This window comes from Cinclus cinclus, chromosome 3, assembly GCF_963662255.1.
Source record: "Cinclus cinclus chromosome 3, bCinCin1.1, whole genome shotgun sequence".
NCBI lineage: Eukaryota > Metazoa > Chordata > Aves > Passeriformes > Cinclidae > Cinclus > Cinclus cinclus.
This window is the reverse complement of record NC_085048.1, coordinates 3,650,972-3,672,791: the sequence shown is the minus strand read 5'-3', so window position 1 is coordinate 3,672,791 and position 21,820 is coordinate 3,650,972. Positions and strand designations below refer to the sequence as shown.

General features: G+C 43.4%; 1 protein-coding gene across 1 annotated transcript in view; it reads right to left on the bottom strand.

Annotated features, from left to right (window-relative positions):
• PKHD1 (PKHD1 ciliary IPT domain containing fibrocystin/polyductin) overlaps positions 1-21,820 on the bottom strand; it is a 226,094-nt gene that overhangs the window by 178,716 nt on the left and 25,558 nt on the right. The window contains exons 24-32 of the mRNA XM_062489610.1: positions 21,150-21,272; positions 19,500-19,605; positions 18,376-18,654; positions 15,780-15,910; positions 15,134-15,269; positions 11,595-11,790; positions 10,063-10,130; positions 6,495-8,108; positions 6,180-6,323 (exon numbers count right to left, since the gene is read on the bottom strand). Of these exons, the coding sequence (XP_062345594.1) occupies positions 6,180-6,323; positions 6,495-8,108; positions 10,063-10,130; positions 11,595-11,790; positions 15,134-15,269; positions 15,780-15,910; positions 18,376-18,654; positions 19,500-19,605; positions 21,150-21,272 (2,797 nt within the window). The remainder of the gene's footprint in view (positions 1-6,179; positions 6,324-6,494; positions 8,109-10,062; positions 10,131-11,594; positions 11,791-15,133; positions 15,270-15,779; positions 15,911-18,375; positions 18,655-19,499; positions 19,606-21,149; positions 21,273-21,820) is intronic.

The following is a 21,820-nucleotide window of genomic DNA, read 5'->3' as shown; positions in this document are numbered from 1 at the left end:
CTGTCTAGAGCTACTTCAGGTATTCTATGACTGCAACAAAAGTCTTGCATCTTTCCTAACATTCCAAAAGCATCTTAAACAGCACTAAGTATCTGTGTTTTGACAAATAAATAGTATCCAAGGGGACTAAATGCTGCAAAAATCTTGCATTTGCAACAAGCTGCAGCATAACCAATTCATTACAGGAAGACTTTGGTTTTCTTTGGGGTCTTGAAAAGAACATGGCAGAGTTTTTCTATGTGGAAAACTGCTTGAACTCTATTTCAGGACAAATGTTGGAAATTGCTCACAGAACATCAGGACTGTTTTCCTCTACATTTTGCTGCTGTCAAAGAACTTGCCTGGCTCATGTAGGTCACCAGAAGGTGTTTCCCACACAGCCCTGAGAGCTCAGCACAAGAACAGTCTGCCACTTTTTAAACAACCCCAAAATGTGGAAATTAGGTGTCCCTGCTGTGCTCCAGTGCCCTCATCCCAAAGTAATCATACCTGTAGGAACAGGAGGCCTTGTATCCTACCAACAGTTGAAATAATTTTTAACTGTAACCAGGCAAACAGAAGTATAAATTTATAAAACCTAAGTTTTATAATATGGCTACAAAGGATTGCAGAGATCAGAAAAAGCAAAATCCAAGCAAACCCTAGTTAGTCTGTACAGCTCAGAATCAAACTTAGAATTGCTTTCTCTCTCTCAGGTGGAAGGAGGGAAAACAATCTCACCTCCCCACCCCACATCTCCTGTCCATCTGATGGAGATACCACTTTTATAGGTGATGTCCTTTTCCCATTCCTTCCTTGGGGCTGTCCAAGGTCTTTCTATTTCCTTCATCTCAGAGATTTTAATAACTTTCTTCATTTAGGAGGAAGTCTTGGCCTTTCTCTTCCCACTCCTCTGATCATGAAATACAAATAGCCCTTGGTATTTTTGGTGCCATTATCTCCTAGCACAGCAGTGGCAAAAAAAAAAAAAAAAAATCAACTAAAGATTTCAACACACTTTTGGCACATCCTAAAAGGATATTCTACCTGTTCTGGGACACAATTCTTCTCCCTGCTTAATTGGTTAGTGTTCAAACCCCAGAATGAAGCTGCTTTAGGCTTTATACTCCCTATAAAGATCAAACCTGCAATCCCATTGCTGGGATGAATGCACTCAGCTCATTACAGCTTCTCTTTTGAGATCAGACACTATGGCAGCCAAATCTCTGTGTGGTGGTAATGGCTTAGGGACTGACTACCCCCAGCCCTGGCTTTGAGGGATATTCTGACTTAATCCAGGATCCTGGGATGCTCAGCACAAGGGCTTTGTTCTGGGTCACTGTTTAATAACAACTGCTGGACATGTGATGAGGCTCCAGCCTACAGAAGGCTCCAAGGGAAGCTGGGGATTGACTGAAGAGCTGCCCAAGGAGTCCCAGTGCCAAAACTGCATCCCTGGTCATCCACCCCTCACAAAATGGACTGTGGAGCAGCAACGTGCTTAGCAGGGAAGACAAAGAATTTAAAAAAAAAAAAAAGTTTATAAAAGGGAGAGGAGCAGGGGCCTGTTAAGGTCATCAAGTCCAACTTCCTCCTATGAAGGATTTCTCCCTGTGAGACATTCATTTTACACATACAGGTTTCAGAAGTCCCAAGAGCTGGCTTTCAAGAATCTATTCCACTGCCTGATAGATCTCACTGTCAGAACATTCCTGCCATGCAATTAATATGCTTTATTTCCCCCTCTTAACTTCATTTCTGGATTTGAAAGGCAGAAGGGACCATTTGGATCCTTTGGTTTGGTCTCTACAATAAACATCAGAGGCCCTGGTTTCTACTGAGGTCCCAATTCCCACAGCACCACAACAGAACCTCTTCATATCTTCTGCATCTGCTCATAAAAATCCCCAAATTTTCCTGGCTCTAGTCCCCATTGTCCTGGCTCAGAGCATCTCCTTGTTAGAATCAAAACTCATTCCTCTCTCTCCTCTTGCCCCATACAAAGAGCTCCACCCAACCACCTATCTCATCCTTCTAAACCAGTCTCATTTATAACCTCTAATCTAAATCTAAACATCCACTTTTACCAGTGGAGTCTGGTTAATGTCAGGTTCAGCACCCTCTAACAAACATCCCAAGAGCTGTTACATTAAAACTCTAAAGTCAGACCTGTTATACCAAGCATGCTGATGCAACTAAGAAAATCAGGCTGAGTTTTTACCCTGATGCATCCTCTTATCAGTTTACCTTTTTAATGTGCCTTCCTTACCTTCCCCTTAATGTAAAACATGAAATCTCAGGGACCGAGATTATAAAATTTATATATAAAAACTATATATAGTATTTACCCTAATATCACCTAATATCAGGAATAATCAGTTATTTTCTCACCTGTCTCAAGCTTCTTGCTGGTTTTCTCATCTTTCACAGGAGCACAACTCAGTCCCACGAACATTAACCATGTGCTCTGTAAACATAACCTGAGCTGAACAGAATCTACAAATGCACTTTCACTAGTGCAGTGGCACAAGCAACAAAGCAAGAACCAGAGAAGGGGAGAGCTTTCAGGATCACAGAATAATTTTGGTTGGAAAAGCCCTCTAAGACTGACCCAAACCATTCCCCCAGCACTGCCAAACCCACTTCTAAATCATGTCCCCAAGTGCCACATCTACTTGGCTTTTGAACCCTTCCAGGCATGGTGATCAAGCCAGTTACATCTGTACCTTTAAAGACTCATGGATTAGTTTGGGCATTTTTCTTTTGGTTTTGTTTTTCCTTGAAGGCAGTGGGGCTTTGTTGATTTTATTTAATTTTGTTTTTTTTTTTTTTAAGCTTTAAGGCTGAAAATCAAAATTTATCTCTGTTCTGAATTGATTTTTCTGCATCTTGCAAAAGACAACGCTTTTCATAAAAGAGTCTAATCCTGCATTCCCATTCCTTGTGCTCCATGTTGAGCATATCTCAGGAACATGCCCAGCTCTTGATCATTCTTGTTGATCAATCCAAAACCTCACTGCGACCCCGCTCAACAGCCATTCCTAAGGAAAGCCCCATGGAGAAGGCTTATGGATGGATCCTGCTGAGCCTGGCAATTCCTCATCTCCTAGAAAACTTCCTGATCAAAGGGAACAGAAGGAAAGAAGTCACATTTCCTACATGCAGAGCCTTGCCCTATGGACTGGATCACATGAGAGAGCTACGTGGAGCAGCTGGGGATTCCCACGTGGGCATCTCTAATCTCAAGCAAGCCAGACACAACATGACCCAGCACTGAGACCTGGGGCAGCCATTGCCACCTGACATCCCACAGAGCCAGAGGAGAGGGGGTTCTGCTTCACAACCCTCAGTAACAGAAGAAATCTGCTTAAACTCTTCACATCAGCCAGTTCGGTGAGTGGAGCTCGGAAAGGTCAGACAAATATCCAGCAGGGACATAACACTGAGGGGCTCTGGGGCACCACAGACCTCCCCTTCCTATTCCTCCACAGTCCTCAAGCCCTGGAGTCTCTTTGCCACCTCTCCCATGTGGACAAGGCACCGCAAGAAAGATCTGAGCGCTGGATGTGCCAGCACCAAGTGGCAAAATTCCCCAGACAAAAAGCACGACATAAACCATGAGGTGAGACTGGAGTTACTGAACTTAAACCACCCCAAATGTGGTGAGGGGCAGGGTAAAAACTCTAAATATTAAAAAAAAAAAAGTCCTTAAACACCTTAAAAATTTAGCATTAGATGGAAGAGTATCTCAAAAGTATCTTGCTCTGTATACAGATTTGCCCATGCCAAATGGGCAAATGTAGACCTAGATGTGCACAGGCTGAATACAACTGTCTCAGAGAGCACAAACAGCCTGACAAACACATATCTGAGCAGCCTGCAAAAGGATTTTTTTTTTTTAATTTTAAGAAAAAAAATTGTTTGTAAATATTTAATTAACAAATATTTTGCAACGCAACTGGTGAAACAGGAAAAGCTGCAAAACCCGGGGCAGGAGAGAGAAGGGTGAGGCAAGGCTTCTTTTAGCATTTCCTCTCCAGACACACAACCAGCGATCAGCATTCACCTGCTGACATCTAGTGAGAGGAACAAGCATTGTGGTCCTGCCTCTAAGATTGTTTTCCCCAGGCTCCCTCTGCCCCCAACCACTCAGTGAGCTCTGAACACATTTTGGATCAATGTGATTAAATTTTAGTATGCTATTCTCCCTGCAATAACCAGGGTGCCTCGTTTTTTTGCTTTGTTTTCTTTACAGCATACTAGCACCGTTTCTTTTTCAATTTAAAATAACAAGTAGTTCTGTGGACTGTGCTTGGGCTTTGTTTAAAACGAAGAAAACTGAGGTCTTTATGCCCTCTTAGTGTCTCGTTTTGAATGCTTGTGGTTGGGTTTTAAATCCCTTTTTCTCTCTCCCTTCCATTTTTCTCAGTATTCCTCATCACACTGGGGTAGGAACTAGAGGACCTTTAAGGTTCCTTCAACCAAAATCTTTCTGGGATTCCATGAAAGGATCCATTCAAACTGACAGGAGTAAATTCAGGATTTGGGAATAAGTGAGGCTGAAGAGAACCCCTGGGTGCCTCTTGCCCCAGCCCTTGCTCAAAAGAATGTTGAATTTCACATTGGGGTGGTTTCTTGGCAAATAATTTATTCAACATCTGTTTTGGAGGATGGATATTCCACACACCTTTAAACAACCCCCTGTAAATTTACCCTGAAGGACACTCTAACTTTCCACCCTTCTTTCACATCCACAAAGAATAAGAGGTCATGGATCTCTGGTCACCTGGATACTGGATGTCTGGACAGCCTCAGAACAGCAAATATTTCTGCAAATCTCCAGATGTTCTCCAACTTCCAAGCTATGAAGGGGCTGAAATGTTAAGCTTCCAAGTGCTAGAATCCCTGAATCACAGAACCATTTAGATTGGAAAAGATCTCCAAGATTGCAGAGTCCAAGCTTTGACTGATCCTCATTTTTTCACCCAGACCAGAGCACTGAGTGCCACATCCAGTCAATCCTCGGACACCTCCAGGGATGGGGGCTCCACCAAGGAGTCAAGCACCAAGGTGAATACTCCATGTTTAGAATTTGGAGAATGGCTCAGAGGTGAGATTTAAAAGTCTTAAATTCTGCCTTTTGCAGACATGAGAAGTCTAATTCTGAGCCTTCTGTAGGAAAAGGAGGAAACAAATCCTGTTCCAGGAAATGTTCATTTTGAAGAGTTAGCTCCAAAATTCAGGCAGGGGTATTTCTGCCTTTGAGAGACATGGAGATCATCATCCCTCTCTCCAGCTAAGAAAGATGCTCTGGTCATGATGGAATGATCCCATCCTCCTCTCCAGGAAATCAAATTCTCATCTCCATCTTCCCAAAGGTATGGACTGGCCATGGTCTGTCATTTGTTCACCCTTTCAGTCATTCAGACTTCTCCCTCTACACCTTTACCCCACTGAGGCCATCCTACCTGTAACCAAAACATAAAATATCTGTGGCCACAAAATCAAATTATTAAAGTTAGAAAAGATAATTTTGTCCAACCATCATCTCACCAAAACGTTCAACTGTTCACCACTAAACCATGTCCTCAAGTAGTACATCCACACCTTTTTTAACTCTTTCAGGAATGATGACTCCACCACTTCCTTGGGCACTGTCTTCCAAAGCTTGAAAAGTCTTTATGTGAAAAATGTTTTCTAATATCTAAACTGAAACAGTGGAACTTGATATCATTTCCTCAGAAGAAAAGGCATTTAAGGGACCTTAATTCATTAAGAAGGTCATGATGGCTAAGAGGTGCTTGGGTACACAACCCTGCAGTCCATATGTGTGTTTTACATGCAGCAGCTTTCCCAAGGAATAACTGCTGTGAGGAAACATTGATGTCGTGCAAGTGTGGCCACAGGCAGATGCTGGATCTAGTCCAACGTCCATGGCCACTGACACAAAAACTCACCCTGACACCATCTGTCCTCACACTGAGCTCAAAACACAGAAGCAATAGATTAATGGAATCATTAGGGTTGGAAAAGGACTCCAAGATCACCAGGTCCAAACTTTTTCAGTGCTGTTAATTCATCTCCTCTCTCCAGGGCTGCTCCTTGTTCCCCTGGGATGAGATAGAGTAGGACTCCCCATTTTGGGTCAAGATTTTAGGGGATATTTTCAAGACAATGACAGTTTCTGAGTTTTAACTGACCTTCTAGGCGTGGGGCAAGGCAGCTCAGCTCAGATACTGTCGTGTTGTCCAGGAGTTCACAGTTGGTGCCACAGACTGTGACCAAAGTCTTCCCTGGGGAAAACCCAGTTCCATGCAGGTAAACTTGTCCTCCTTTCAAGCCACCTTAGGAAAAAAAAACAGAAAATGGGATTTAATACAGAGCCTGACAGCCAGCTGTCAACAAAAGGGTTTTTTTTAATTCATAATTTTTGCTTTCATGACAAAAAGCTCCCATCACTGCAGTGCCTCACACAAAACCCAGTGGAGGAACTGCAGCAACCCTCCATGACTTACTCCAGTTGTGATATGCAGCTGTCATTGTCAGATGAGAAGTGAACATCAGGTTGGAGGAAGCCCATCCCCTGGGAATATCCAGACCCCGCACAGGGTACTCGCCCACAGGGAGCAGAGGAGCTGTGCACTGCAACATGGAGCCAGTGATGGTGATGTCACTGCAAGGAAAATCTCCAATAAACACGTGGATAAAGTCCATCTCTGTGACCTGGGATACTGTCAAAGTTAAAAGGAGACCAGTGGAAACAAGTGAAAGGAAAGCTGGGGTAAATTCCTCACTGTAACTTATTGTTCCAAGGTAATAGGAGTGTCCATCTACTTTCAGACTCAGAGCCCTCGTGCCTTTCCCTGGAGGTACGGTGCACTGGATAAGCACACAGGTGATGCTGAGAACGAGGCAAGGGCGATGGTCTATGAGGACTGAAGCCATCCTCTTTCCCTTCAGAGCCAAGCCAGCTAAGCTGAGCAGGCCTCCCCCATTGGTGCTGAAATTCCGTGGGTAAAAGTGGTACACCCAAGGCAGGATGGTGAGAACGCTGGATGTCCCTCTGAAACAAGCACGGCCACTTTTCCTGCTGGATATGGAAATGTGGTGCTCCCCTGGGGCCAGGCAGGCTGTCTGGCACTTGATGATGGTCTCGTTCCAGAAAGTCACCTTGCAGGCAGTGCTGTTATCCACATATACCACAGGGCTGTCACCCTGCCATGCCAACCTCTGTCCTTTGATTGTCATGTAGGTGAAGGTGCCATTGGTCTTCCAGGTCACCAGGTGTACCAGGGGGGTCCAGTGCTCATGAAGGTGGAGTGTACAGTCCCCAAGGCACACACTGCGGACCCCATTGACAACCACTGTGACATTGAGAGCCTGAGATGCCTCAGCCAGCCACTGAGGGTGCAAAGGGTGGGCCCCTGGAAGGACAACACAACTGATGGAATCGGTATCAGACTTCTGGATCTCACAGGAATAATTACTCTCCAGGTTGACCTCTACCAAATTCCTCCTGGATTTCAAAGCAATACCAGATATATTGAGCAACATCCCACCACAGATTGATCCTTGTGATGGGAATATGGAGGTTATCTGTGGAGTTATTGTGAGGGCCTTCTGCCTTGCTGTCACTTGAGCATATCCCAGCTGCCTCTGGATGACCTGGATGGGGAAAGTCCCAGGTTCCAGGCTGTTCAGTGGCAACGAGCACTGGTAAGACATGGCAGATTGGTTGCCATATTGAAAGTCAAGTTGACATTCACTGTGTCCAATCACAGCCATAGATCCAGTGATGTTTATTCCTTGAATGCTCAAGAACAGACTGCCATCTGTGATTTCTGTTTCAACAGCAGTAACGAGGGGAGTCAAAGCTCTTTGGTAGTTAAAGGTGGTGGTCCTATTTGCAAAGAGAGCTTGTTGAAGTGACCCGCTGCTGATGGCTACATTTACTCTGACAGAGATGTCACATGGATCTTCGTTAGACAAATTAACAGCTGGTGGGGTCAGGCACCAAACTGTCTCTTCTTCCAAGTGAGTAACTGTACAGGTTTGATTGTCCATTGACACAGAAACCAGGGCAGGATTTTGGCTAAAGCCCACCCCAGAGATTGTGAGCAGTGTTCCACCTAGGAGCAAAACAAAACAAGGAAGAAGGGTATTGTATGCAGAAGAGGAATTCATTACTATCTCTGAATTATCTCAAATCATGATCTTTAAGGTCCCTTCCAACACAAACCTTTTATGACAAAGCTAGTAAGCATGACAGGCTGAAAGAAAGAAGAAATTAAATCCTTTTTTTTAGACAAGACAGCTAGAGACAATAGCTGCCATAAATCAGGATAAACCTATGTGGACAATAGGCTAAGGTAACAAGTAGCCAGGAACCTCGGTGGCAATAAATGACTGTAGAAATCTGCTGTGAAACACTCCTGAGAGTAAAGAGAGGCTGAACTCTTCATGGTATGGGATTGTCCAGACAGGTGGATGGGGAGGTAATTTGTTCCTGATGCCCACAGGGAAGAAGAATGAGATTGTGAATATTTTCAAATTCAGGCAGTGCCAGATTTCATGGAATCACCAAATGGTTTGGGTGGTAAGGGGCCTTAAAGACCATCTCCTTGCAAATCCTGCCATGGGCATGGACACCTTCCACTATCCCAGGTTGTTCCAAGCCCCGTCCAACCTGGCCTTGGACACTTCCAGGGATCCAGGGGCAGCCACAGCTTCTCTGTGCACCCTGTGCCAGGGCCTGCCCACCCTCACAGGGAAGAGCCCACCCAAAGGCTCCGTCCATCTTCCTTTTGTTTGTAGTACTGGTACTCCCAGTGTCCTGCCTTGCTTCAACGCCTTTATCCATCAAGCCCATTCTCTTCCTTTTCCCATGACCTAGCTGAAGAAGTAAGCTGGTTTATGATGAGGTTTCTTTTTAAGTAAGCCCAAATTCTTAACCCAGATGCAAACACAAGTGTTAGAGACAACAAAAGATTGCAGGTAAGGGGGGAGGGACTGGTGCTTTTTGCAGCAAAGAGATTTTAATTTGGCTTCAGCCATTCATAAAACCACAACCAAAGAGTTAATCAGTCCTTATTTAATTTTCAATTTACCCTGAAATATAAAAAGAAGGGTAAAACTTTTATTATTTTTTGTAGTATGGCTTAATCTTCAAAACTGGTAGGATTTGCTCTCCAAGCTCTATCTACTCTCTTATCTTTCAAGGCTTAAGCACTTCACAAACTATTGAACTAATCACGTACCACAAAGCCTCTGAATTTTTCTGTCTTTAAATGTGCTGTGAGTCTGGGAGAGCAATCTGTGGAGAACCTGAGGTTGTAGCACAAGAATTTCTCTGTCTTCTATAAAAGCATTTCTAAGGGCTCATGTAAAATTCACTACAGGGCTTCATCTCTCCTCCACCACCAGCCAAATGACAAAATAAATCAACCACCCCAAAAGTGCTTTTTTAAGATTTAAAGTAAAACTTTTCTTTTTAATTCAGCGATGTTCTACTCAGAAACACACTTAAATTATTTCCAATGTCTAAAAGCTTCGAACAGGATTAATAAATATTTCCCTTTTGATTAAAATTAACATTGAAAGAGGGCTTTTTTATTTTGCCTTTTCAACATAACAAAAATGAACATCCCTTTTGGGATCACTTGAAATTATTGTTTGCTTCAAACCACAGTTGTACTTGGCTTTCCACCTAACTTTCACAAGGAAAACCTTGAAAGATGGGGGCAAAATGACTGGAAGAAACAACACAGATGAGCCAGGTGTGGGCGTACTTAGTTTTCCCAATGGGAGCATGCAAGGATACATGAGCAAACACTTGGGGAAATCAAATTTAAGTACAGGGAGCCCTGAGCCAGCCAACCAGATGGAGGGATGCTCACTACAACCCCACATTCCCAGACCGCTGCTGTCCGCCAGTGGATGCCTGCATAATAAAGGGTCACAGATTCAAAACCCCTTCATTTAAACAGATGTGAAATGGGATGCACTTTCCATTCCTACAGGAAAACAGTGCCCTTGATCCCTTTAACCTCCATAAGTGGCTGCAGATGTACCAATGCTGTTTACCCAGAACAGAGCCACAGCACGGCTCGATGCTGAAGATCTCAGAGAGGTACTGGATTAACGGCTCAACCCTGCAAAACACAACCAACACAGAAAGGAATTGGGGCACGTTAGGGGCATTCTTTTATTTTCCCTTCCAGTTGCAGTGCATTTCTGTCTTACAAATCCCAAAAAGCCAAGCACCCACCTGGCACATCCCCTTTGTTTGATGTCACAGTGACAAGACCACCCAACAAATCAATTTTTTCCATGTGGTTTAGAATCACAGAATGGTTTGGGTTGGAAGTGACTGTAAAGAAAATTTCATTCTGACCTCCCCCATCCTTGAGCAGGGACACATTTGAGCTACGTCTATCACAAACACTCTCTTATCAATTGGCAGCCTGTGGGCCAAATTTAGTCCAATTCACCTGCCCACCAAAGGAAGTAAGAAAAATGATTTCTTGGCAAGCAGATCCCACTGTAGCAATGCCCAATAGAAGTGCACTGAAAAGGCATCACAGCTGCCCTCTCTCCTCACACCCTCCCACCAGAGAGTGGAGTAAACTGAACAAGAGGAAACCCAAGCATGAGCTCCTGAAGCACACCCAGATAAAGTTTTAGCTTTATTTCTGTCCCATCTACATCTATTTTTCTTCATCACCCTGCTTTCAAAAACATCCCCTTCCCTAAAAAGACATGCTAGAGAAGGGATCTTCCCAATCCTTCAATCCAGCCCACCAGAAATTGGAGTCCTCTCCTGGGACGACCCATCTCCTTCCAATCTATCCCTGGAGATGAAGGGATGGTGCTGCTAACAAACTCCAGTACCAGGTGGGATGAATCCCTGTGTGCCATCCCACCAACCACAATTTTTCTCCTTCTGAGGTTCATTAACATTACAAGCAGCTTAAGTTGGTTTGCGAGCAATAAAAACACCTTATTTCTCCCCAGTGTCATCATTTCAGGGTCAATCCTGGCAGCTGCCATGGCTGAGGAACAAAACTGTGTTGCTTGTGAATACATTCCTAAATCCCAATTTCAGGTCAGCTTTCCCCCAGATTTTAATTCATTTATATTACATCTATCTAGGCATGAACTTGAAGTGTCACCTTAGGAGATGGAAATAGCATCATTTAAAAATTCTCCAAACAAAGCATTTTTGTATTGTTCAAACTAGCTTTTGTTTTTCTGATGAAAAGTGTTTCTTTTCTTCTGCTGTTTTCCTACAGCAGGATTTATCTGCATTTGACCTGAATCTGCAAATACCTTTGATTGCCTGAATATGCATTTTTCATCAGACCAACTGTTTTTTCCTAAAATGTTTCTCTCTTGCCTCCTACTGATCCAAGGGAAGTTAATTGACTAGCATTAGCAGTTTTCTGACTTAGGCTCTACAGATAAATAAATGCCTTGATAATTATTCATAATTTCATACCACACTGCAGAATTCACCGTTAGGTATGGAATTTGTGAAAAACTCAAACCTTCCTTTGCAGATTAACCCTAGAACATCAAATAGCATGGAGACTGAAGCTTCTAAGGAAAATACACACCTGTTTGAAGCCACAGCAATGCCATTGATGAGGACAGAAATATTGTACCACCCTGCAGGCAGGGCTGGAAGTGTCACATTAACCCCACGCTCTGTCTGCGCCTGGATCTGTGGCCATGAGTCCCCAATTTGGACCTTGACATCTGAGCCCTGGTAGTTGGCAAACTGGGATATTCCAATGTGAAGCTCCTCACCTCCTGCACAGAAAAGAAGATAATTTTTCAGTGTTTCTGGCAATGGTTATTTCAAGACACGTGACTATTGCCTGAGGAAGAACAGAGTCCCGTCATGCCAGAATAGGTCCAGCCACGGCCATCAGTCCAAACCAAAAATGTTGGAGACTGCAGTGGTTCTGTATTCTACTCAATCTCTCGTGCATAAGGTCACCAGTTATCAAGGCTGTCTTGAGACACCAGCACAGTGAACTTGGTTATGACCAGCAATAGCTACTCTCAGCAACACTCAGGATAGGATTCACATCCTCCTTACCATAAACGTCTGTCCTATAAATATCTGAACCTGATAAAAAACAAATCCAGGCTTTTTTAAAGCTCTGGAGCTGAGGGGTTCTGGGATTTTTATTTTTTTTTTTAATCCCTGATAAACAATCTAGATCCTGTTTTTCAGGATTATGGAGCCATTAAATAGTAATAGGAGCCTTCCACAGTAAAACCAAAATTTCCTTGAGTACCTGAAGTCCGATGTGCTTGTCATGGTTTAACCCCAGATGGCATCTCAGCCCCACACAGCTACTCACTGCCTCCCCTGCAGTGGGATGGGGGAGACAATTGGAAGCATAAAAGGGAGAAAATTTGTGGGTGGAATAAAAACACTTTAATGAGTAAAGCAAAAGTTATGTGTGCAAAGCAAAACAAGGACTTCATTCTGCTCTTCCCACAGGCAGGCAGGTGTTCAGCCATGCCAGCAGGGCTCCATCACATGGAATGGTGACTTGGGAAGACAAAACATCACTCTATCTTCCCTCTTCCTCCTTTAGCCTTATAAACTGAACTTGAGCAACATGGTTTGGATAATCCCATAGCTCTGTTGGGATCATCTCTCCTGGCTGTGTCACCTCCCAAATCCTTGTCCAGCCCCAATCCATTCACTGGTGGGGTGAGGAACAGAAAAGTCCCTGACTCTGTGTAAGCCCTGCTCAGCAATAACAAAACGTCCCTGTTTTATCCACACCATTTTCAACACGAACCCAAAACATAGGCCCACACGACTCACTATGAAAAAATTAACTCAGTTCCAGGGAAAACCAGCTCTGCTCAAAGGAACCTTATTTTCAGTAATCATGACTCTCTCTCTCTCTCTCTCTCTCTCCCATTTTTGCTGTGTGTCAAACTGTGTTCAGATGATAGAGGACACTTTCCTCTATTTGTGCACTGTGCAGTAACAGGAAAGGACAAAGCCAAGAGACAAGGGATTTTCATAACCTAAATTTCTTCTGAAATAGCTTTAAAAATAAGGTGGTATCAATCAGTCCAAATAAAGGCATTTTCACTGAGAGCTCTGTCTATGGTCAGTGAAGACAAAAGAGAGTTTATGCCATGATACATCCTATTGTAAGACACACAAAAGAGCTGTGGCAAATCCCACCAGAGAATCATCTATTTATCTTCAGTGGCCATGCAAAACACCTAAACAATGAGCACAGGGATGTGTTTAGGAGGTGAATCTCATCCTCCTGTCTCCCCTGAAAGGATGAAGGAGGGAGGAAGAAGCTCCTAAGAAGCAGGAGAGCCTGTAAAAAGCTTCCTTTAACTACCTGCACCTCTAAGCAGCTCTTGGAGCTGGTACCTTTCAGTTCTGCACTCACAAAGACTTAAATAAAGTTTGAAAGCCTGAGAAGTTGAATATGCTAATAACATGAACTCTTTGGACTCTTGGTCAATTGTCAGCTTAATCCCAGATGCCTGGAAGGCATCAGTGTAATTTATTTATTCTTTTTATTATATAGAAGGAAAATTGTATTAAAAGACAAAGCTGTGGAGGTTCTGAATAGGAGATTGAACTCAGCCCCACCACAGCTCATGAGATACTGTAACATTAAGGAATTCCTTGCACCTGGGCCGCCTGCGGCTACAAAAACCTCCCCTTGGTGCTGTGGTATCTGAATAATATTAAGATGATAAAGGACGTTTTTTCTTATTTATGCATTCTGGAATAATAGAAAATGACAAGGGCATTTGGGGGAAAATGAATAGAAATGCTGGGAGTGCACAAGGAATTTTGGCACTGCCAGGCACCTAACCCTGTACATCCCCACCAAGTCCAATGAAACTTGGGAGCTGTGAGTGGCTTTAAAGTGTTCACAGGAGAAGTTGCAAAAACAGAGAAAAAAGTCAGATTTTCATATTCTTGGAGGAATGGGAGTGGGGTAGGTAAGAAAACAGGAATATTCTTGTCTTCCTCTCATCTTCCTTCCTCACCATCTCAGATACCAAGTAACTGGTTTTGGCCATGCAGAACTGTGCTAAACTTTCCTAAAAGACTTGTTTATCAGTGGACATCATTCACCATTTATGCTTTCTATGCCCTGGACACAACCAAAATCCTGGAGGGAAAAATGAGGGAAATGTGGTAAAAAAGGGAAGAAAAAAAACAACCAAACAAACAAATAAGTCAACAACAAAAAAAAACCCAAATAGAAACTTTCAAAAGACAGGAATGCCAAACACTTCCTGAGATCTAATTAGGATTTCATCCCCATGAATTCTGTGAGGTCTGTGCTTCTATTCTAAAGTAACACATCACAAGGTGAAAAAGGAAGGATCAGTTTGACTGGGAAATGGGAAGTAGGAGAAAGAACTGTTGCCTATCCCCTGCTTTCAGTTACCCGAAATGCACATGATGCTCTTCATGGCCAGCTCCTGGGGATCCTGGAAAGGAGCTCTGCAGAGCTCATTTCTCTTGTCATGGATGAATCTGTTACTAAGAAATACAGAATCATGGAATACCCTCAGTTGGAAGGATCAAAGCTCAACTCCTGACCCTGCACAGGACAGTCCTGAGAATCCACGCTGTACCTGAGAGTTGTACAAGCATTAGTTGAGCTCTGGCAGCCTTGGGACTGTGACCATTCCCTGGGGATGGGAAATAGGGAGCTTGTTCAGTGCCCAAACACCCTCTGGGTGAAAAACCATTTCCTCATACCCAGCCTAAACCTCTCCTGACACAGCTCCATGCCATTCCATTGGTCCCCATCAGTACATGAATGCATGGGATCATTTCAAAGCAGAGTTAGAGAAACTTGACACAAAAGCAGGACTGTACTTAACCTCATATCTTGTGGACATCATCCATACCAGCCTAGGGCAAGTAACTCATTACCTCAGATACGTTACTGAAAAACCAATTAAAAAACAACCAAGACTGACCATAACTAGCTGGAAATATGGGAACTAAAATGTAAAAGAAAACAAACAATAAGTGTCAGGTCAAACTTTATAGATCTAAATTCCCTCTGCTCCACCACCATCAGCATTAACAACCCTTCTCCAGAAGATGCCCAATACACATCTGCATTCTCACCTGCTATGCCACTTCTGTTCCTGCTCAGGGACACAAGTGCAGGGTTTAAGGAAGGATCATATTGAAACAAGTTGGTTACTCTTGTTGACTGGTACCCAAAAACCAGTGTCACGTGGACAGCAGCATCCTCTGTTCCCTAGGAAGAGACAGAAAGAAAATATCAGAGATAAGAATGAAGCAATTTTTTTAAAAAGTTATTTCCTATATTCCTGCATCTCCCATATATATATATATGAGGCATATGGCACTGATAAAACTTTCACATACACCAGAGTCTACTTAAATGTTTACAGTTATGTTGACTTTAAAGAGCATCTATGGACATTTAGAAACCTTAAAACAGATTTAGATTTGGTGTATCCATACAAGTACATTAAGCTCGTAAATAAAATCACAGACTAACTGCAGTTTTTATTTTGCAGTATTCTTACTAAATTTAGGAGCTTGCTTTTTTACTGGTTTTCATAAATCTCCTATTAATTTATTTTTAATTAAGCTGGTCTAATCTGTAGAGTCCACAATAAACTGGCCCACAGCCAAGACTTGGCTGAGGGGCTGCTCTTTGCCCTTCTCCAAGTGTAGCTCAGGCCAGGAAAGCAAGAAGGCACATTGGCTTCTGACTATACCCCAAAGTGTGGATTCTTACCCGAGAAGGAACTTTACATAGAATTCTTGTTGAATTTCTGCCCTCCTCCAAAACTGGGCAAGGCTGGGATCCAAACAACACTGCATTTACCCCTTCCAGATTGGTCCCCCTGAGAGTCACTCTAAGTCCTCCTAAAACAAACAATTTTTCCATGATATTCAATACATAGGATATTTTAATATTGCAAAGAATTCTTTGTTTCTAGGTGACTACAAAGGGCAGTAGAATCTCTCAGCTGAGCTGGTGATGATCTGTTCCACCTTGCTGTGCCTGGCTCCCTCTCTTACACCAGAGATCCTTCTTGCCTTATTTCAATTTGAATTATTTGAATTCTCCTCCATGAATAGAGGACGACTGGGTTTGTTTCTTGGTTTATTTTTTAATGACATACTTATTTAAACCAGCAAGCCCTGGCCTGTGATCTCCCCCTTAGACAGATCCCCAGCCTGAGAATGAAATGAGGAAGGAAGGAAGAAGCACTAAGAATGGAAAATGAGCTTAACGCAGCAGGTGCTCTCAGAGTTCAAACAGCTGCCAAGCTCCCTGCTGTCAGAAAAGCCTGTAGCATGTGTCTAGGAAAGTTGGGATAGAAAGGGGACTTGGCAGGGCTCGAGACCTGGAGCTGTGAGGGAAGTCCCAGAGGGATTTGTTCTGTGGAGCACTGAGCAAGCTCAGCTCTCCTTCGTGCCAGGCTGAGCCTCTCCAGCCCCACAAGTCAGACTTGGGCTTGATCTTTCTTCAGCATCCAATTCCAAAGAGTCAAGGTGCCTCTTTGCTTTTCCAAGTGATTAGAAGACTCAGGGATATTTCAAAGAGAAACAGGAAAGAGAACAAGGGTGGGAATTAATGGCAATTCTAAGATGGAATTTGTGCTTTGATGCAATTCAGAGAAACTTAAAAAAAAAAAAAAGAAAAAGAAAATGTTTCTTGAAACTTAAAGCTTTTTCTCTAGTTCTCAGCACTGCAGAGTTTTAGGATTATGGCTGAACAGACTGCTCTGACAGGTACTAATTAATGCATTTGGTTTTTATTAGCATGGCTATATTGTAAACCTACTGAGTTTTTATCCCTCTTTTCACATGTGATACAAGCAATCCTCCACATTAAAGTAGTTATATATTAATGATAAAATCCCCTGTACACTATCCTAAAATTACCTATTCCTGCTAATTCTTTAAACAACCGGAGAATTATAGAAGCTTAGTTCTGATTTCCTGTGCTGGCAGCAAATCCAGGCCAAGAAGAACAATCATATACATTAACAGCAAGCTCTTGCTATTCACAGGAACATGGGAGTATCTTTAGAAAGGCATTCCATGCTTCTAGAGTTAGGTCATGGGGATCTCCCAGCATGGCACCACTGAGACCAGGGATATTTTGACAAGAGGGAGCTGAAACAGCAAAGTACAAGGTTCTCTGTTGCCTTCCCATCCTGTAACATTAAATTTGCAGAGTCAGAAAGAGCAAGAAGTGAAAACTGAAGCCACTTGCTAATGAAAGAGTTGTCAGAAAAGGAGCTTCAGATTTAGAGTTCAGAATCCCTGAGTGTTGTGCAAAGACTGATGCTGTTAAGTTTTGATATCTACATTATATCTATATGCAGTGAAATACTGCCTGTGTGCACTTTACAATGAGATTGAAGAGAGGTATTTGAAATTTGCAGAAATTAAAAACACAGATGGAAGCTGTAATTCTTTCCAATTATAAGCATTCCAGGCACATGTAATGGAAGATAGCATTATACATGCTTTCTTTTTAATGAGTGGCAGATCACTGTAATTGGGAGGAGTGGATTTTCCAGCAAAGGAAAGGAGAAGCAAGGCCCAAGCACTAAAATTTGCCACTTCTGGAGTGTTTTTAGAGTTGTTTGGAAATGTTTGGGCTTTTTATGAATTAAGTGATTCTTAACCTTAGTGTGCCACGATCCTCTTATTAGGAAAAAAAAATGGTAGTAAAGAGTTGGAATAGTTTCCGTCCCACGCAACAGCAATAACAACAACAACAAAAATCAACAGCAGAAAAAAATACCAACAACCCCCCTCTCCCCCCCAAAAAAACTCAACAAAAATTCAAACAAAAAAATCCCCAAAACCAAAACCACAGAAAAACGTGGCCATAACTTTTAGTTTAGGAAGCCTGTGTTATTCCAAGTCCATCCTATGCTTGACCAAGGAGAGATTTACAGGCCATCATTCCTTTTTTTCTGGCTGCTCCAAAGTGGCAACCATTCCAGAAAGAAATTTTCCCTAATACCCACTCTAACTAGGCCAGATTAATTCAAATACTACAAAGCTACATGCCAAACGGATGTGGGAGGATGAGTATGAAACACTAATGATTTGCTGAAATTAATATCCGTGCACTTGAAAATATAATTCCAAAACAAAACTACTCAGGAAACTGGTTGCCTGCACAAAGAGCCAAAGAGATTCTGCCAGTCATTTTTTGAATGCACTTTGGGGCACATACTGTGTGACCAGCCATAAAATTTCTTCATCATCAGGTGAAGATCTCATTAGTGAAGGTACAGAAGAACCAAAAGATGCCATGACAAGGGAGAAGCAGGAAGCAGCTCCCTTGGAAGGTTCACACCTACCAATCTCTGAAGTCGAAGGAGGTTCAACAGCTGCCAGGGCTGGCTGGACTGTGAGGAAGATCCCTTGTCCTGTGGTGCCATTGAGAGCGAAGCCATGAGGTGTCACCAGCAGTGTCACCGGGTGTGACCCGGCCGCCAGCCTCAGCACCTGGCAAACCACTTGGGTGTGACTGACACTGGTGACATGGCAGCTCCTGCTGCTCACCTCCACCTGCAGGGCTGGCTGCTCCTCACCAAAGCCAGCTCCCCTGAGAACCACTGTGGCCTGGGAGCCTTCACCTGAAGGAATATAATTGTCCAGGTGACTCGTGGGCTTTGGCGCAGCAACGCTCAGGGTTTAATTTTAGCCAACAGTTTAAAGTTTTTACCAGCTTCAACAGGACATCCTAAAAACTACACCACTGTTGATATCTCATTGTTCCATATAACAGCAATTCCTGCCTGTCCCTGTCCAGCTGTACATTTTTCCTCAAATTTTGATTTAAAGTAACACGAGCCAAGAGCTGCTTTTTGCTTTAGGCATTGTTTCTCTCCCCTTGATGCCTCTACCATAGAATCACAGAGTAGTTGAGTTTGCAAGAGACCTGTGTGTTCACCTCTGTGTTCACCACTAAACCACGTCTCCATATGCCATGTTCACAAGCCTTCTGAACCCTTCCATGGACAGTGACTCCACCACTGCCCTGAGCAGCCTGTTCCAGAGCCTGGCAACCCATTCAACAAGGAAAATTTTCCTAATAACTATTCTGAATTTTTCATGCACATTAAGGCCATTTCCTATCATCCTATGTCTTCGTCCCTGGAAGAAGAGACTAAGCCCCACTATCAGGGAGTTGTGAAAAGTGAGAAGGTCACCCTGAACGTCCTTTTCTCCAGGCTGAGCCTCCCCAGTTGCTCCTCCTCAGACCTGTGCCCTCCCTTTCCAGCCCCACTGCCCTGCTCAGGACAAACTTGTACACTCGGCATGTCTGGAACTGGAGCCGATCAGAAGTGACCCATAAAAGTGCAGTTTCCATAATATCAAAAATTTACAAAAGGCTACACATATACATGGAATCGCCAGCACCCGGCAGGTCTTTCTCCCAGAATTTTTGCCACAGTGTTCAGACACCAGGCCCTGTTACCTGATGAATACTCCACATCTCTGACTATGGGTGTCAGTTCCTGGCTGAACTGGAAAGAACACGAGCCAGAACAGTTTGCAAGGACATCATTCACCATCACCACCACCTGGAGAGAGACCAGAGGGTTACCTTAAAGCTGGTAAGGGAACAGAGGTGTTTTCTAGAGCCACAACTGACTGATAGATGCTGGTAGCCACTCTGAGCTACTGAGAGCACTCGGTGCTAGAACAGGGCACAAACAGAGAGCTCTTCACCCTGCTGCAGTCCCACTGTAAACTTAACTGCAAATTTAAATAGCAAATTACTAGGGCTCATCCAAGGCACAGCAGAGCACAGCTTTGGATGCTGCATCTCCACCATCCTGGAATCCACACCTCCTCAAACTCCTGTTCTTCCAGTCACCCATTGAAGACTGCTCCTGCCTTCCCCCAGTTCTTCCCACTTTGCCTTGGGAATAAATTTATTATGTTTAAAGAGCCCTGGAAGACTAATTAAAATGAAATCCACAATGTGTCTTCTCAACATGCAGCCCTCAATTTTACTTTTTGCCCCTTGTTGTTCACACTGATGAAAAAAAAAAATCTGAGTTGTGACCTTGATCATCTAAAAGATATCAAGAAATATCCCTCCTGAAATCTTGATACTTTTGAAGAGTCAACTGGCAAAGGATAGGACATAAGAACCCCTCTTTATCTCTCTCCAGGTGTTAAAGGTGTGCCAGAAGAGTACACCAATGCCTGCAAAAAGCAAAGCATCTGTCCCAAAGAAATGCAAGGAACACAGAGTAGAAAAGTAGTCTGCTTGGACAGAGACAAAATAATTAGAGGGACACTTTTACACTGCCAGAATAAAGCTTCAAAAATGACCAGAAAATCTGTTTGCTGCTGCTGGTCTTGTTTCACTTGAGCCATTTGAGGGTTTGTGCAGCACAGATGGAGAAGATGTCATAGGTGGCTGAGTCACTGGAAGAAAAGCAATTCTCATGGCTGGGAACCAGGCACATGAAAAAGGCAGGATGACTTGGCCCCAGATGTTGCACAGCTGGGCTTGAAGCAAATTCAGCATCACCCTGTTATGGTCACAGTGCCTGTGAGTCTGCTGGAAACAAAGCCAGCAATTGCCACCATTCTGCACCATCTGAGAGCAGAGCTGGAAACACATTTGTCCATCCAGCAGACTGGAGTGATTTCTCCTTCAGCTGGAAGCTGTCCTATCTCTCTCTTCCCTCTTGAGGAACTGAGATCCAGAGAGGTTCAAGACTTGGCTAACCCACAGATGAGTATCCCAGCCACCAACTCATTTATTTTGCCCATCAGTGTAACAGGGTGTTGGAGGTTAATTGTGCAATTCCCAGTTTGGTGTCCAGCACCACAGGACCCACCAAGGGTGGGAGTTCAGAGATATGCATCCTTTGATGACTGCTTCCAAAAACCAGATATCACCTTCCATCACCCATTCTCCCCACCTGCAACAGCTCTTAGAGCAAAGTCCTGCTCCACACACCAGGCAGCAGAATATGAGAAATTTATGGCACAGAACATCAGATTCCTGAAAGGATTTTTTGGCAGAACAAGGTACCCAAATACCTGTGAGACTCCTGGAGCTACAGAGCCCTGCTGAATCAGTGAAAAGTGTAAGAACACAACTCACCTGTGTTTGGTTATGGAGGGTGGCAAGCATGTCCCCAAATATTGGTCCAATAAACACACCCCCATCATAAACCACACGAGTAGAAACAGTTGGCTTCAGGCCAGTGAGGTTTTCAGCAGAGACCTGGCAAAGATCAAGGAATTTAAGTTTCTCATCCTTTTCTCTCCTGTGGTTTTAAATTAAAACAATCTTTACAAGCAAATAACTCCTGGAAACTTCTCACCCTTCTTCCATGAATCATATCTCCACCTCTAAATCTTCATTACTCAAAGTTTCACAATACCTCCCTGTGCCCAACTTCACCTTGCAGGCAAAGAAATGACAAAGAAATTCAGGAGTCAGGTTTTTCAATAAACTTCTAATACCCAATAATATAATTTGGATTTAGGCATGGAAAGATATTCTCAAAGACAGGACTTACAAGGGCCTGTGCAAGAGCTGAAGATGCAGCTCAAACATTTTTCCCCCTCCAGGCCAACATCTTGAGCACTGGAATTTGTTGAAAATATCATCACACTTTTAGGAGCTCAATATCCAAAGAGCTAGTGTTTCCTTTTGAGGTGGGAAAGCATCCCAGACTGAGTCCTTACTCTAAAAGACCCTTCTGCTTGAAGCACAACTAACATGACAAATCTTGGGATCGGAGAGTGTAAAGTCAATCTTCACCTGAG